This window comes from Schistocerca gregaria, chromosome 1, assembly GCF_023897955.1.
Source record: "Schistocerca gregaria isolate iqSchGreg1 chromosome 1, iqSchGreg1.2, whole genome shotgun sequence".
NCBI lineage: Eukaryota > Metazoa > Arthropoda > Insecta > Orthoptera > Acrididae > Schistocerca > Schistocerca gregaria.
Genome location: NC_064920.1, coordinates 229,257,099 through 229,274,519, shown reverse-complemented (window position 1 = coordinate 229,274,519; position 17,421 = coordinate 229,257,099). Strand labels below are relative to the sequence as shown.

At 34.8% G+C, this 17,421-nt stretch overlaps 1 protein-coding gene across 4 annotated transcripts in view; it reads right to left on the bottom strand.

Moving 5' to 3' along the window:
* LOC126338109 (mediator of RNA polymerase II transcription subunit 29) overlaps positions 1-2,536 on the bottom strand; it is a 47,488-nt gene extending 44,952 nt beyond the window's left edge. For 2 of the 4 annotated variants that reach the window (XR_007565099.1, XR_007565100.1), the window contains exon 1: positions 2,225-2,533. Coding sequence is in view for 2 of the 4 variants with exons in the window: in XM_050001525.1 (XP_049857482.1) it covers positions 2,225-2,407 (183 nt within the window). In the remaining 2 variants the exon portion in view is untranslated. Of the gene's footprint in view, positions 1-2,224 lie in introns of all 4 variants that reach the window. The other 2 variants (XM_050001525.1, XM_050001526.1) reach the window with 2 other exon arrangements.
* Positions 2,537-17,421: the final 14,885 nt, after the last annotated feature.

Sequence of the window (17,421 nt, the reverse complement as noted above, 5' to 3'; positions counted from 1 at the left end):
ATGCTGTGAAATCAGACATGACAGAGAATGCGCAATGAATAATGAAACTCACTGACATGTATGTTCTAATTATGGAGAACTACAATGCCTCTTTGTTCAAGCAAACCAGAGAAAATTGTCACTGTGATAATAATATTAAAAAAAAAAAAAAAAAAAAAAAAAAAAAAAAAAAAAAAAAAAAAAAAAAAAAAAAAAGAAAGCCTCAATGTAAATGGATCCTGGATTCCTGTGCTGAAGCAAGTGGCCATTTCATGTAACAAGGAGAACCACAGTGCGACCCGGGAAAGGCGAGCAGGCATTGATGCGACAGTTAGATATAATCTCCAACTGCGAGCTCAACTTCAGTCCACTACCAGCAACAAAGAGTGAATCTTTGATAATGGCAGCCACTCATGCTGGCAAAACCTCAGAAAAATCAAAAAACATTGAAAATCCTAAGACAAATGCCAACAGGCAATACATCATGTGGTCCTGAAAGCCTCTGCAGCTTTGTAAGCGCATACTTCTGGAATTATTTTCCATTCTTCCCTGAAATGCAACAAACTAGAAAGAGGTTTGTCTGGCAGGTTCAGTCTTAAACCACTCTGTCTTAATAACACCTGACGTAATATGTTTGTTGTTTACAACAGTGACAGTACAAAAACAATTGGTAAAGAGTAGGCAAAGAAAGTGGCTGCATTTTTGGGCTTGGTATGCCTATGAGGGCATACAGAGCATATGAAAAAAATGGTGTATTACACAGATTGTGCGCCTGGCAGTTTGATTCAAATAGTTGTTTTGTAATGTTTCTCTAGGATCTTATAAAGAATGAACATGAAGGGAATTCCATTTCAAAAAGGTTGTAGAGGTAATGGGAGAGAAACATACTGGTTAAGGACCATCTCTGTACAATGCATGAAGTACAAAGGTTTCTGCTAATACTGCGCTTCTATTGCCCAAAACAATGGCTTTAAGCAGAATCCACACACACAAATAATTCCATGACTGCCCTATGCAAAGAAATACCCTTCTAACTGGAGCAGATTAAGAATTGTGGTTTCTCATTTAGATAAAACAAACTATACACTTCTGTATGAAATAGAATTTGGATTATGTAGGATGTGTATTATGCAGAAACGACAGACACTGCAATTTCTACTAAGCAAACAAAACTGATACAATGAACCACCACAGAAAAAGAAAACTGTAGCTTGAGTAAGAATGTCTGTTTGCATGTACTAAAATTTCATTTATCCAATTTACACCATGACTAAATGAATGAAACCTAAAATCTACAGATATGTTGTTTTGATCAAAAAATACAGTATTGTATTTCAAGGTATCTATCAATATACGAATTACTTGTTAGTTCTGTAACACTCTACATACCTTTACGTTTAATGAAAAATAAAAAAATAGAGATGCCCACTAATGGAATTCATATTTGATACAGCTACCTGTAAGTGAAATTATGTGAACACCGACATGCTCATATCTTTGGCACTACCTGGAAATTAATAAAGCATTAAGGGTAGGTAATGTAATTTCCTTCACAAAAAGCTCAAGAATTTGAGAATCGCCTAACAAAAAGAGGGTTTATTGTATGAAACATGATGTGATAAGAACGAATTCAGCACCTTAAGAAGGAAGAAAAGGTACTTATAATCAACTATAGCACAGATAAAAAAAGTTTGGCAGTCATAAAAGAATTACACGCACTCCTTGTAGATTCTATCAATTTTCATAATACACTACATAAACTTTAAGATGTTCCAAAGGCAAATCGATTTTCATTTACACTGCAGTGTTGACAGTATACGTGTCCTTTTCGTACATATAACAGTACCAAATGCAAGTGCTGATCTCGAGAAGCCATGTGATATTATATTGCTCCATATGAGTTTTCATCATTTAGCTGTTCATGATTTAACAGCAGCTACGTTAATTGCGCACTCCGGCGGAAACCAATCCCTGTAACATATACTTGTGACTGCGATGTAATATTTTTTACTACTTTATATCATTGTAAATAATGACAGTTTCACTAGTAACACAATTACGTTAACAACGGAGAAAATGTTACGGATAGAAGTGTTTTTGAATTTTTACATTCATCATTTAGCGCACAATTATATTTATCTGTGCGGTTCAATACCTCCACAACATAATCATAATATTAAAACATAATAAGCTTTACACGAAGGGGAAAACGTCTGTAACTATAGATCTTATACAGTTGTCTTACCGAAAGTGAATCTCTTAGAGGACCGATTAACATTTTCACTTTGGAAATATTATCTAGCCTTTCCTGGGGTTGTGTCAGAGATTGGGGTATTTGCTGTACTACTTGTGGATTCCCAGGCTGCTGTGGTCCCATCTGAGACATAGCTCCAGGCATCTGTGGTTGCATTGGTTGCATAGGCTGCATTTCTATTTTGAAAATATATACTAATCTTTAGTAAGACTTCCTTCCCCAACTACTAATGGCAACAGTTGAACATACACATTCACCGCTCTGAAAAACGAAAACAATCACACCAAAGATATTGTTAGAAATTATAACCAGTGATCACTGCTTATAATGGATGATAACAAAGATGATTTTGTTCATCCCCAAAACAAGGATGTTCACCCATGTTCTCGAACATGATACCGTGAAAGAACATTTCGATAGCATTTCTTGTCTGCTCCTTCACTTTTATAACTTTGCATTCATTTTGAGTCAACTTAAAAATTTAAGTATCATTCATAATTCCTTGAAGATGAAGTTACGGTATATCGCAGCCCAGAGAGAGTTTAATTCTAATTTTTGGTTAAGTATGAGAGGAAAATAAAAGAGAGAACACCTGTTAATGGAAATAATTCTGATTACGTTGAGACTTGTTTCTGGAACAGCACAACTATCTAACGACAAAGCTATCCTATACGAATTGTAATGAGTAAAAGTAAATTATAACTACGTATTTGTATGACAAGTCACTCAGGTACGGATGGTTGTTGCTACTCTTATTAGTTAGAGTGCAGGATGTTTTTATAGTATTTTATTTTATTTGAATCTGGGAAGAATACTATAAAACAAAAATGCCATTTGACAGTATTATTAACAAATTCATAGCAAAAACATTTTAGTGAAATTCTGCTTTGTCCTTTTCACTTACAAAAATAATGTAGTAATGCTGGTCGATTAATTTGTCCTTTGCTTATTTTTCACTTCAGCACGAAACGCATTATGCCAGTAGAACAAAATCTGGATACAATAGGAAAGGTAATTCACAGAAGTGTAAATCAGGCTCATTCTAATAGTTAAAAAGAATTAATTTTTACACAAATAAGTACGGTAGCTCGAATAAAGTAACTTAGTGATTGGCAGATTGCAGTCCTGATGTACAATTTTGCCAATGTGCTGCCAATCACACTTGCCAAGACCCTACATGTTCCCCCAAAATAGGCAACACACGAACGATTTGCTGGTTGCTGGTCCCTACCACTTGAGATGCTGAAACGTCAGTAAGTAAGCTATCTAAATGAGGTATAATAACCATAATCAAAAACATACCACCATATAGACATCGACACAAGCACATAAATACATTTTTGTGCTTAAGACACATTACATAAAATCTAGTGTAAATCTGGAATAACTTAGGTTACTAATTTTTGAAACGGGTAGATACCAAAAAGACAAAGGCCAAATTAAAGCAGCTTTTCTTCGAACTATATGTTTGTAATCAAGCTGATACCTGTCACTGCTCTTCCTCTTTAAACGCACTTTCAACTGGATGGCAGTTTCTATTGCTACTTTAAACTTATAGACGTGACTGAAATCAGCTGGAATAGTCTCACGCAGAAACAAAAAGCCTGAGTAGTTATTTTGATAAGGAAATGATTTTTTTGTAATTTTCTGCAAGAAGTGTGATACACAAAATACAATCTGCATTTATAGGGATGTGTCAATTAAATGAAGTCTTTTTGTGTAGACCTATGGAACTCTTTATTTCATTTTACATTATGGTTATTTATCTCCCTGTTTAAAAACGCAGCACAACAATTTTATATGTAAGTGTGAGGAAATAGATAATAAATTTCATTATGTAAATAATCTTTTGCAGAAATCTCTCTCTGGTTCATTTGGAATGTTCCTAATCACACTCAGCTGTATCTTCAACAATTTTTTATTTGTACTTATTCTTCAGAAGCATTTATCATCATCAAACACAAGAATTTGTAACAGTTTAACTCAATTATATATAAATAAATGTCCAGTTTCAATGCAGATGCTATTTGAGTTACCTATTTGAATGTTTTACATGTATGTTTCTCTTTAACATGTATACGTAATTATATTATTTTCACTGAAGTATATATTTGTACAATTTATATTTTAAAAATTCTCTGTTTAATATATTTAGTTGGATCAGTGTTTACTACACAGACTACCACCTGTGTACAGTATTATATTGTTTGTAATTGCAGGAGCCATATCATTTACTTATGAGATCAGCAGAAGTGGCCTCACAACTGATCCATTTGGAACACTGTGCTTCTTTAGGTTAAAATTAGAGCACACACTCATGACTGTATTGTAAATATTATTCTTTATCTATAAACACTGCTCTATTTTTCACATATGGTTTACAATGTCAGCGGGTTTGTATCTAATACTATTGTTCCAAGCTGTTGTAAAAAGTTGTTATGAAATGAACAGTCAAACACCTTAACTAGATCCAGAAATAATGTTGCTACTATATAATCTATAATGTTCGTTATTGTTGTGTTGATAGAAGCGGACTTCTACAGCAATTCTGTGCTGTAAAATAGACTGACACTTCAATATATGTTTTATCACCAGCTGAGGGAGACTTTCAAGCTGTTTCCCATTAGTACTAGTGCTGTGCTTGCGAAAGACCTGAAGTGTTTCAGTAGTTTTCGTCACAACTCAAGAAATCTCAGGTTCTGTTTAATTTTTCAATGACCTCACGATCTAGGAACTTCTGTTGATACCATCCTTATGATTTTACTTAGGCCCAACTGTACAAACGTTGCAGAATTTGACATTAGTTCAGAAACTGAACTCTCTTCAGGGCTCCGCTCTCTTGTATAACACTAACCTTGGATCCACCAAAGGAAGTTCAGTGTTGATCCAAGACAGCAAGAAACTTGCTTGGCAATACCACAGAAATTGGGCATTGACACGGTTATCATGCTTCGAATGCAGACATTAATTATACATCACAGATACCCAGTATGTATTATCGACAGTGTCGTATTTTGAAGATGGAGGACAGTAAACAGAAAAAGAACCAATCTTTGAAATAAAAAATCGATGAATTTACTACAACCAACAAGAAAAAGATGTAACTGTATTTTTGTAAATACATTGTTAATAAATTCCACACTCATTGCACTGTAACTCCTGTTAGCTTCATTTTCAGTTTGTTTTGAACTTTCTTTATAGCAAGATTTTCATCCCAAAGTTATGTGGGATGTGTTAACACATTTTTATTCACTTTGGTTAAGCTTAGAATCTGAGACTGCTTGCATGTTTAATGAAAACCATCAGTGAAGATTCTTAAATATCTCTGCACTTTTGCCACCAGGAGATATAGTAGGGATATGGGTACAGTTCACAGTGCCCAAAATACCAGGAAAATATGATATTTGATAAAATCCACAATGCATTTTCGTCACGTTATTTTCTTCTATAGGTATTTCGATGAATATTTTCTTCAGTTAGGCAATGCAGGTCGGTACTGTGAGGACAACTCTGCAAGCTGTTGCTACATATGTTTGAAGAAATCACCAATCACCATCTGAGAGCTTTCTGTAGCACTAAACATTAGTGGTAAAAGTAGCATTCATATTAGAGTCAGTGGCTGGTTTCTTTTCATGGTTTCAGCAGATTTGTATTCTTGTAACTTTAGTTATAAAGGCTGCACAGTATTTTTTTTCAAGCTTACATAATTTATCACTTAACATCAAGAATTAATTCGTCCTTTTTCGTCTTCAGCAGAAACATTGGAATACTCAGATATCTGCGAAGTAAATGGAAGAAAGCAGTATACTGTAATTCACATCATGTAAGTTTGTTGCACAGAGAATGCTGCCCAGCACAATGGCCCCGAACACTCGGAAAACGGAAAGACTGATGTTGTCTCAAAATGTATCATTGTTACAATTATCTTTAAGGCCCATAGAGTGGAGAAAGTAGTATCAAATGGAAAAAATTCCTAGTATTGAGCTGGATTTGAACATGAGTACCTTTATACAAGAGACCAAAATGCAAGTATTTTTTTATCTCATTTTGTTCGTTTTCGTTCGTTGTATCTGCTCGGGGCGGACGTCGAAAGACACACATTTCAGTTCATTATTGATCCAATAACTCAGTTTTTGCACATAATGAATGGCAACTTGCTGAACAAACTTACACATACTTTCTTATTTCTCCCTCTTTCATCAGTGCTCATGCAGTTACCATAGCAGTGTAGTCACTTGTTCGATATTTCAAAGATTAATAAGTGTTGTGTGGTTATTGCTATTAAAGCCAAGAGAACATATTAATAACAGACGTCAATCATTATTGGCGATTGTCAGAATCAACATAATAATTCTTCACAGCAAATATTTCGAATTTTCCTTCCTTACTCTTCTGCTGAGTGTCTGTAAAATGCCTCGAAATTAATCACATGATTTGAGAGACGGCTCTATGAATTTATTGTGAGATAAATTGTTATCTGCACTCATTATGTATATAGCCGATAAGTTCTTTAACCTAAACTTATAGATAAAAGAAAAAATTCCGCGCTTCAGCAGTGTGAGAATGGTGTAGCTACACATTTATGCGTTAATAACGACTTCTTCAGTATATCCATTTGTGTTTATGCAGAACAAAAGCGTTGTTTTTTAATGCCACTACATTGTAAACTGACGATTACGTTTAAAACTCACTTCAATCTGTGAATTTTCGCCATTTGGATTTGATCCTGCTTCACTGTGATGTAATCTGGGATTAACTTTTGTACAATGCAAGTTTCTGAGTTAAGCTAGATCTGAGGTCATTTCCTGTGTTACTGCAGTGTTCTAATATACTATAGATTGTAACAATAAAAACAGCTGTGAGAAACAGACTGCAGTAACTAATAAGTAAATAAAATAGTGCAGTCACAGTTTACTCCAAAACTCAAAGTTTTCGCTATCCCTATGATCCAGTGACATCCATTGGCACTATCTCCACGATGGGTCTTGCCAGTTTAATTGATTCTCGTGCTAGCAATTCCAGTCAGCTTAAAATGATTTATTTAATTTATTAGGTATTTAATACTTGATTAACTTTCTTTCTTGTTTCATCTGAATTTTATAGTCGCAAAATCTGGTAAAATTTTGATGTGTTATTTGAGATGTAAACAGGGACTGAAATGCTCATTTGAAATATCCTTGGCAAATGATCATAGTCAAATACTGTCCAGCTTGAGAGTCAAGTAATATTTTTTTAGGATAACATTTTCGCCTTTGATGGTTAGCTTTACTTAGTTATCACCACAAACGTTTATATATACATACATACTGGCACTGTGTGAGAACTCTTATTGGAAATTTGTTCAGATACAACAAGGTAGCCCTTTCCATTGATGCTTCCCGATTATAGTGTGGGTTGTCAGTTTCATTGACGAGATGCCCCAAACATCGATCTGTGCCTTATTGTAGAGGGGCTTCATAAGGATAATATGGACAACTTCTCAGTACCTCTGTCTTCTTGATGAAGGGTCATAATGCTCCTGGACTTTGTGCGTAAAGTCTGATAAATGATGAATGATATAGGTGGTGCAAAGGAGCGCTTTAGTAAGTTTCCTGATAATCCCACGTCCTGCAAGGATGTAAAAAATTATACCAAGTCTGTCAGGCTGAATCTCACTGGCCAGTGCTTATGGAAGTCTCTGTCTTTGTCTGTATGTGAGTCAGCTGTCTTGCTTCTTCAGTCCTGATGATTAGGTGCTTCATGTAATCATATTGAGTATGCTCCAACTGAAACAGGAGAAGTATATTCATTACCGAGGTCCAAAGGTTCAAAGTTACAGTCCTAATGCACATAAAATAAGCACATAATATCTTGCCTGAGACGTAAATGAAGTTTTAACTGACGCAGTGGACACATGACAAGAGTTCTAGTCTCATCACAAGGGTTCTGTAGCCAAAAAACGACGTTTTTAGTCAGCATTTTTCACAAACATAGCATTCTGATGTGCAGTCTCTGTATAGTGTGCACCTCACGCCTATACAGATATCCTGAAGTGGCAATGAAGTGACAAAAAGGGCTAAAAAGGTTGTAAACCTGTCAGAAACAAACTTGAAATGACTGCCAAAAATACATAAAAATGTAAAAGACTACAAATTTAGTAACATATTTCTAACAGCACGTTTGCTATTTTAAGATACAAGTCACAAGTCAGGCATTTACGATTAATAGCGATCGTTGAGCAAAGTATCCAGAAAAATATCAAGTAAACGATTTTTTATTATCCTTATATTATGTGTATTTATTTGTTGTTTATATGTGTCAAAGTAGATAAATGTGTCGAAGTACATAAATAAATGTCAAAACATTTGTTTTTGTAGATAAAGCTGCCTTTTCTTGCTGCAATCTAATTTATTTTCCCCAGGCACATTTCGCCTTTTTCTGGCTTTCAGGCATGTTCTGTGGGATACACAACGAAACAGTTTTGTTATTTTTAGATTATCAAACAGTTCAGGGTTTTTTATGTAAACAAGTAATTATTTACAGTTTGCTGTGATCTGTGTTTCCTCTCATCATGTCTGGATGTCGCACTAGCACTTTATTACCGAAAAATAAGCACAGTTTTGTATTCCAAACTTTTTTACACTGTTTACCACGTTTCGGCTTCTTTTGATTGTGTACTATTATTCCTTTTCCACTGGATATAACTATTTGTTTGAACACTGCGCTTTTAACAGCATAAATATTTTAATGTAATCCTGTGTTTCCTCCTCTTTGGTTTGTTTGCCAACCTAACGAAGGATATGTTCAAAAACAACTTCTATTCATGATGTTTATATCTGTGTATGTGTGTTTATGAGAGAGGGAGAGGGAGCCGAAGAGTGTGCCTATGGTTTTTTAAAATAGTGTGTGGGGGGTTGTGTTTCTTTTTATAGTATGTGTGTGTTGAATATGAATGTAATAGCTGTTAGGGAGTGCTTGAAAGCTTTGGTGGTAGCTGATTTGACTTTTGGTGTCAGTGTTCTGTGGAGGGGTTCATGGATAAGTGAGTGAAAAGGTGTTTGGTAAAGTTTCAATTTAACCAAAAATTCTTGGTCACAGAATTCATTATTATTATTTATAAATTTCTTCATTTCGTTGTATCTTAATTTCACGTGTCCATCTTCAGTAATTTGAAAATTCCATTTAGTTGTTAATTTCAAATATGTGTCTGTTAAAAGAATCTTAAACTCGTTGTTAAGCTCTATACAAAGATTTTCTCCATATCTTGTATTGCAATATTTTCATCAGTAATGTTATACAAAATATTTCCCTCTAGCTCGCTAATTTTTTAAACAAATTAGAATTACTTACATGATTGAGTTTCTTGAGTAAGAGCTCCATTTAAACAGTAAAAATTTTTATTAATAAAATTTAAGTTTAGTTTGAAATAGTAAAAATCCAACTCACGTTACAGAAATCCTGAAAGGTTTTTCCTTGGTAGTTCTTTCTTGCTTCTTATTTTCACATTCCAGTTTTTTTCTGATGCTGCTGATGTGTCACTTTTTTCTGTGATACTGTTGCCATGCCATCTTCTTCTGCTTGTAGTCTGATGAGCTGCTAAAGTAGCTGCCAGAGTTCTGATGTTCTCAAAGAATGCAGGACAGCAGATGATTTAGTAATATCTGTCGAAACCATTAGCTAAAGAACCAGCTTTGCCTGTATGGGCTAGCAAAAACCGTTTACAGATCGTACATATTGTTAATATTTTGAGTGACAAAGTTGATTCAATAACAAAAAAAGAGACATCTGTTAACAGTTTCCTGAACTAGGACTGTGTGTCAAGTTTATCTTTTGTGCAACAGAGACAAAGAAAACTGGTTTGATAGTTAGAAGCACAACACATAAGTAGTGGGAAGCATGATGAGCAAGCTCAGACAGCTCTGAGGCTTCCTAGAGGCAGGAGGTATGCAATAGCTTCTGCCTGCTAGCATATAGTAAAAGCTGAACAGATTGAGTTTTGTTTAGTTATCATCAAAATCTAACCGATTTTAAAATTTCAAGAAGAAAGCATCATCGGCATGAAAAGTACTATTGAGTCAAATAATAATAAATAAAATCGAATTCCGCTTAGAAATTGACAAGCTAAATTTTTCCTGTATATTTCTTAAAACGCCTTCCGAGGGAAATGTAAAAATTCCATAATATTTTAGATATTTTCATAATTATAAATTTTCACTTAATATCCTATGCTGAACATCATATGTCACATTTTTCTTTCCATACATGATAAAATATGCTATAGTGTCTGTAGAAATTTTATCATTAAAGGTTCCACAAAGTTTCATCTCTCTTTGTTTTTAATGGTAGCTATGTTCTTATATCGAGACATAGTTATCACATAAGTTGGACAACTTGTTATAGAATTATAAGGATTCTAATCAACATTGCCTTTTTTTATTTCGAGCCATAGTTATGACATAAGTTGGACAACTTGTTACAGAATGATAAGGATTCATATCAACATTGCCTTAACAGTTGTGTAACCAGTTTAATATCTAAAAAAGGTTTTTAACCCCTCAAATAATTATTTGATGGACCTAAGTTCCAGATTCCTTAAGGAAAAACTTAAAGTCATCTATTCTTCACATGAAGTTTGTGTAGTTTAAAATGATCAAATAATGATGAATCAGATGGTTGATTACTTTTTCGATTTGTCTGAAATGTAATGAAATGAAGTAATGCATATCAAATTCTACTGACTTATAGAAGTTTGGAATATCTAACTCAAAATTCTTCTTCTCTCTCAATGCAGAGAATTCACAGTTTGTAATTTATAAGAAGATATCAGAACTTGTGGATTTTTCAGAATATTAGCTCATTGTACAAATTCATAACTAGGTTTGTGTTGAACTGTAAGTACACGAATTTTCATAGATTCTACAACAATCCCCCCCATGAACCATGGACCTTGCCATTAGTGGGGAGGCTTGCATGCCTCAGTGATACAGATGGCCGTACTGTAGGTGCAACCACAGCGCAGGGGTATCTGTTGAGAGGCCAGACAAACGTGTGGTTCCTGAAGAGGGGCAGCAGACTTTTCAGTAGTTGCAGGGCAACAGTCTGGATGATTGACTGATCTGGCCTTGCAACACTAACCAAAACGGTCTTGCTGTGCTGGTACTGCGAATGGCTGAAAGCAAGGGGAAACTACAGCCGCAATTTTTCCCAAGGGCATGGAGCTTTACTGTATGGTTAATTGATGATGGCGACCTCTTGGGTAAAATATTCTGGAGGTAAAATAGTCCCCCATTCGGATCTCTGGGTGGGGACTACCCAAGAGGACGTCGTTATCAGGAGAAAGAAAACTGGCGTTCTACGGATTGGAGCATGGAATGTCAGATCCCTTAATCGGGCAGGAAGCTTAGAAAATTTGAAAAGGGAAATGGTTAGGTTGAAGTTAGATATAGTGGGAATTAGTGAAGTTTGGTGGCAGGAGGAACAAGACTTTTGGTCAGGTGAATACAGGGTTATAAATACAAAATCAAATAGACGTAATGCAGGAGTAGGTATAATAATGAATAAAAAAATAGGAGTGCAGGTAAGCTACTACCAACAGCATAGTGAATGCATTATTGTGGCCAAGATAGACACGAAGGCCATGCCTACTACAGTAGTACAAGTTTATATGCCAACTAGCTCTGCAGATGATGAAGAAATTGATGAAATGTATGATGAGATAAAAGAAATTATTCAGGTGGTGAAGGGAGATGAAAATTTAATTGTCATGGGTGACTGGAATTCGAGAGTAGGAGAAGGAAGAGAAGGAAACATAGTAGGTGAATATGGATTGGGGGAGAGAAATGAAAGAGGAAGCCATCTGGTAGAATTTTGCACAGAGCATAAGTTAATCATAGCTAACACTTGGTTCAAGAACCATAAAAGAAGGTTGTATACATGGAAGAATCCTGGAGATACTAGAAGGTATCAGATAGCTTATATAATGGTAAGACAGAGACTTAGGAACCAGATTTTAAATTGTAAGACATTTCCTGGGGTAGATGTGGACTGTGACCACAATCTATTGGTTATGAACTGTAGATTAAAAGTAAAGAAACTGCAAAAAGGTGGGAATTTAAGGAGATGGGACCTGGATAAACTGACTAAACCAGAGGTTGTACAGAGTTTCATGGAGAGCATAAGGCAACAATTGACAGGAATGGGTAAAGACAGTAGAAGAGGAATGGGTAGCTCTGAAGGATGAAGTAGTGAAGGCAGCAGAGGATCAAGTAGGTAAAAATACGAGGGCTAGTAGAAATCCTTGGGTAACAGAAGAAATATTGAATTTAACTGATGAAAGGCGAAAACATAAAAACGTAGTAAGTGAAGCAGGCAAAAAGAAATACAAACGCCTCAAAAATGAGATCGACATGAAGTGCAAAATGGCTAAGCAGGGATGACTAGGGGACAAATGTAAGGATGTAGAGGCTTATCTAACTAGGGGTAAGATAGATACTGCCTGCAGGAAAATTAAAGAGGCCTTTGGAGAAAAGAGAACCACTTGTATGAATATCAAGAGCTCAGATGGAAACCCAGTTCCAAGCAAAGAAGGGAAAGCAGAAATATTGGAACACGTGAGGCAATACTCACCCTATGACTTATCTTAGAAAATAGATTAAGGAAAGGCAAACCTACATTTCTAGCATTTGTAGACTTAGAGAAAGCTTTTGACAATGTTGACTGGAATACTCTCTTTCAAATTCTAAAGGTGGCAGGGGTAAAATACAGGGAGCGAAAGGCTATTTACAATTTGTACAGAAACCAGATGGCAGTTATAAGAGTCAAGGGGCATGAAAGGGAAGCATGGGTTGGGAAGGGAGTGAGACAGGGTTGTAGCTTCTCCCCAATGTTATTCAATCTGTGTATTGAGCAAGCAGTATAGGAAACAAAAGAAAAATTCGGAGTAGGTATTAAAATCCATGGAGAAGAAATAAAAACTTTAAGGTTCGCCGATGACATTGTAATTCTGTCAGAGACAGCAAAGGACTTACATTGTAATTCTGTCAGAGACAGCAAAGGACTTGGAAGAGCAGTTGAACGGAATTGACAGTGTCTTGAAAGGGGGCTATAAGATGAAGATCAACAAAAACAAAACGAGGATAATGGAATGTAGTCGAATAAAGTCGGGTGACGCTGAGGGAATTACATTAGGAAATGAGACACTTAAAGTAGTAAAAGAGTTTTGCTGTTTGGGGAACAAAATAACTCATGATGGTCGAAGTACAGAGGATATGAATTGTAGACTGGCAATGGCAAGGAAAGCGTTTCTGAAGAAGAGAAATTTGTTAACATCGAGTATAGATTTAAGTGTCAGGAAGTCGTTTCTGAAAGTATTTGTATGGAGTGCTGTCATGTGTGGAAGTGAAACATGGACGATAAATAGTTTGGACAAGAAGAGAATAGAAGGTTTCGAAATGTGGTGCTACAGAAGAATGCTAAAGATTAGATGGGTAGATCACATAACTAATGAGGAGGTATTGAATAGAAGGGACCGGTTGGTAGGACATGTTCTGAGGCATCAAGATATCACCAATTTAGTATTGGAGGGCAGCATGGAGGGTAAAAATCGTAGAGGGAGACTACGAGAGGAATACACTAAGCAGATTCAGAAGGATGTAGCTTGCAGTAAGTGCTGGGAGATGAAGCATCTTGCACTGGATAGAGTAGCATGGAGAGCTGCATCAAACCAGTCTCAGGACTGAAGACAACAACAACTGCAACAATTCTACCTTCATTTGGAAGTGATCTTTTATTTCAATTACAGCATCTTGTAATAAGCCCATCTAAGGATAGCATATCCAGCACTTGAAAACCATGTAAAAATCACAGGAAGATCTCCCTCCTATATGATCTCTTTATGGTATTTCAAAATTCCACCAAGCTTTCCAAGATTTCCAACCACTTAATTTTTTTGCTCTTAATTTATGCATTGTTAAGAATATTTCCTTCTCTGCTTATTTTACGAGCAAGAGAAGAAGTTGGTCTCATCAAAACTGATACTGAAATAAAAAGATGTTCAGTTTTAGATAAATGATTATCTCTTTTCTGTATGGCTATAAAATCAAATAGTTTTGCCCCATAATTGCCAAGCAATATTTTATTGTATTTGTCATCATACATTGGGTAATCTGATCATTTGGTATTAACAGTCCTAAAGCTCATGTACAGTTGGGCATAATGAAGATGATCCTATTGATCACCAATATGGATGTTAATTTCACTAACCTTGTAAGGAACACTAAGGTTATTTTTACTTTTTTACTTTTCTCCTGCACAGGGAATGAGTAAAACTGATAGCTTTCACTCTTGTTCATTTAATAAGGTTAAACTTTACAAGCAATTTCCAAAACAACTGTCACACTAGCGCCATTGAAATCAATCACATGACTGTTTTCATCAGTTTAGTTACTTCTAAATCATGAATTTTGTTGTGATCTGGAATATGTATGGGATAATGTGGTTAATGTATTAGTGGTCCACCAGATTCAGCATTAGTCTTGAATGAAGCAATAATATTAGTTTCTTTCTGAAAGCGATCAATATGCTTCAAGAACGTTCTATCAGCTTTACTAAAATTCATAGTGATTAATTCAGATGGAATAGTTTTAGGAACATTATTAGCAACTATCTTTTCATTAGCAAGAATAATTTGGCCACTTAATCCAAGGACACTTCCAATACTAACATTTATATCAATATACAATTTAACATCACCTTCGTTAATAACTAATTTAAAATTTCACCTACTTTGATGGAATATTTGGTTGTTCTGAGAGAGTAAATTTTTCTAAGCTTTTAAAAGTGTATTGTCTAACAAGACTTTCTATTGTCTCGCCATCACAATATAATTTATTATTTTTCAAACACATTTTTGGAGTTAAAATGTTATACAGAAGCCAACTGGTGCAACATTACTATAACTATCTGATGTAGGTACAGTCAATCGTTTTCTGAGATTAGATGACTTTCTGCTCATGTGAAATAGGTAACACATTTATTACTAATAAAAATACCAATTAAATGAAAACTTATTGGGAATCAATAATAAAAATTCCAGAGGCGAAATAAAACATAAGCATGGAAAGCTCTTGCCTAATTTTATTCAACATGCAATAATAGGACCAAGCAGATGTGTAAAAACAACATTAATTACTGACAATTATACTCTAGCATCAGTACACTTGAATTTGAATAAAATCAATCAATTATAAGTTTACTCTACAAGCTTAGATGAGTAAAATATCAAGGGTTTACAAAAACTTGTAAGAAAGAGGAACACAAAAATAATGGGAAGATCACTACCTTAATTGAAAATGAAGATGAAATCATACAACTGGATGAATGTCAAGATAAGTGGAACCTAAACATCTTTGAAGCAAGTACCTAAATTTAACTGATAGTTTTTATAGTTAATGAATAAAGATATATTCACTGAAGATGCTTCTGAAGAGCAAGCAATGTTAGATATGTTTAGGATTGCCACCGTTTATAAAGAAATAAAATTTAATAGGAGAAAGTATTTTGTATTCATATTTTTAAGCAAGAGGGCTATTGTGTTGTATTTCAGTATATTTTAGAGTGTAATATTTTTACGGCTACTGAAGTCTGTTATTTCGGAATTCCAATTCATGGTTCCTTGGAAACCCTCATAATTACATACACAAAATATCAGAGTCAAAAGTCAGAGCCAAAGAATTAAGATACGGAGCATATTCTAAAATGAGAAGACAGCAAGTTACTGATCTTATCAACAATGACTACAATAACATCAATGTCCGCCCCTGGTAGCTGAGTGGTCAGCACGATGGAATGTCATACCTAACAGCCCAGGTTCGATTCCTGGCTGGGTCAGAGGTTTTCTCCAATCAGGGACTGGGTGTTGTGTTGTACTTATTAACATCATTTCATCGCCATCGACATGCAAGTCGCTGAAGAGGTGTCAACTCGAAAGTCTTGCACCATGTGTACGGTCTATCTGATGGGAGGCCCTGGCAACACAGCATTTTACTAACAACAACAACTGATGAATACTACTGTACAAGAAATAAAACATGATGCAAAGGAACCAGGAATTTAGGATACTCCAAGGAAACAACAAGTTATTGGTCTCATTAACAATAAAGTCAATGGCAACTGCAGCAGCAGCATCAACAACAACGATAACAGCAACAATAAGGTGAATGAACTAAAAGCTAAAGAACAACAGATTTTTCAAATGATTCATATTATGTGTGTAAATTTAAATTTTGGGGAATTATATGAATTGTATTCAACAAATGATGCATATTGGTGTATAGCTGTTGATTACATTAAAAAGAGAAATCTATTTGATGACTTTTGTTGGAAACACTTAACATGAAGATCTTACAAATTACCTGAAAACATCATGACAGAATTTCAAGTAGATTTGAAATACATTCAAGACATGGTAATTCGTCTAAAAATTTTGTAACAGACTCTCTAGATGAAACAGACTGGAATAATATATCAATGTATCAAAAATTATTTGACCATTTTGTTAGAGAATTTTAAGGTCTAGTTAAATGAGATAACATACGAAGCTGTAATTGTGTGAGGATTTTGTAGGGGATTTGAAGACAAAATGTACTGGGTCATTTCGACAAAAAATATCTGAAAACTTTATAAGAGGATTTCAAGAAAAAATTGTTTGGAGTGATGTATCAAGTGATCAAAAATTACCGGAAGAAATTGTGAAAGAGTTTCAAGAGGAAATACAATGGGATCAGATATTAGTTGGACAACAATTATCAGAAGATTTTATGAGACACTTTCAAGACAAATTGGAATGGCATACTATATAAGTGTTTCTAAACGTCATCTGAAGCTTTTATGAGGGAGTTTCAAGATAAATTAAATTCGGAGGATATCAAGTATTGTCTTAAGATTTTATATTAGAATTTAAAGATGAAGTTTACTGGGATACGATATTCAAATGTCAAAATTTATCAGCATCATTCATTCAAAAAATAATAATGCCTTATGAAATAATGAAACAGCTTGAAGGCAGCGACAGTTCTATTTGTTTTATCGATGAAAATGAGCAATTTGTGAAAACGAATTGTAATCATAGATTTCATAAAGAATGTATTGGTAAATGGTTAAAATAACATTCTTCTTTTCCAATGTGCAGAAAAGATATTAACAGAACATAA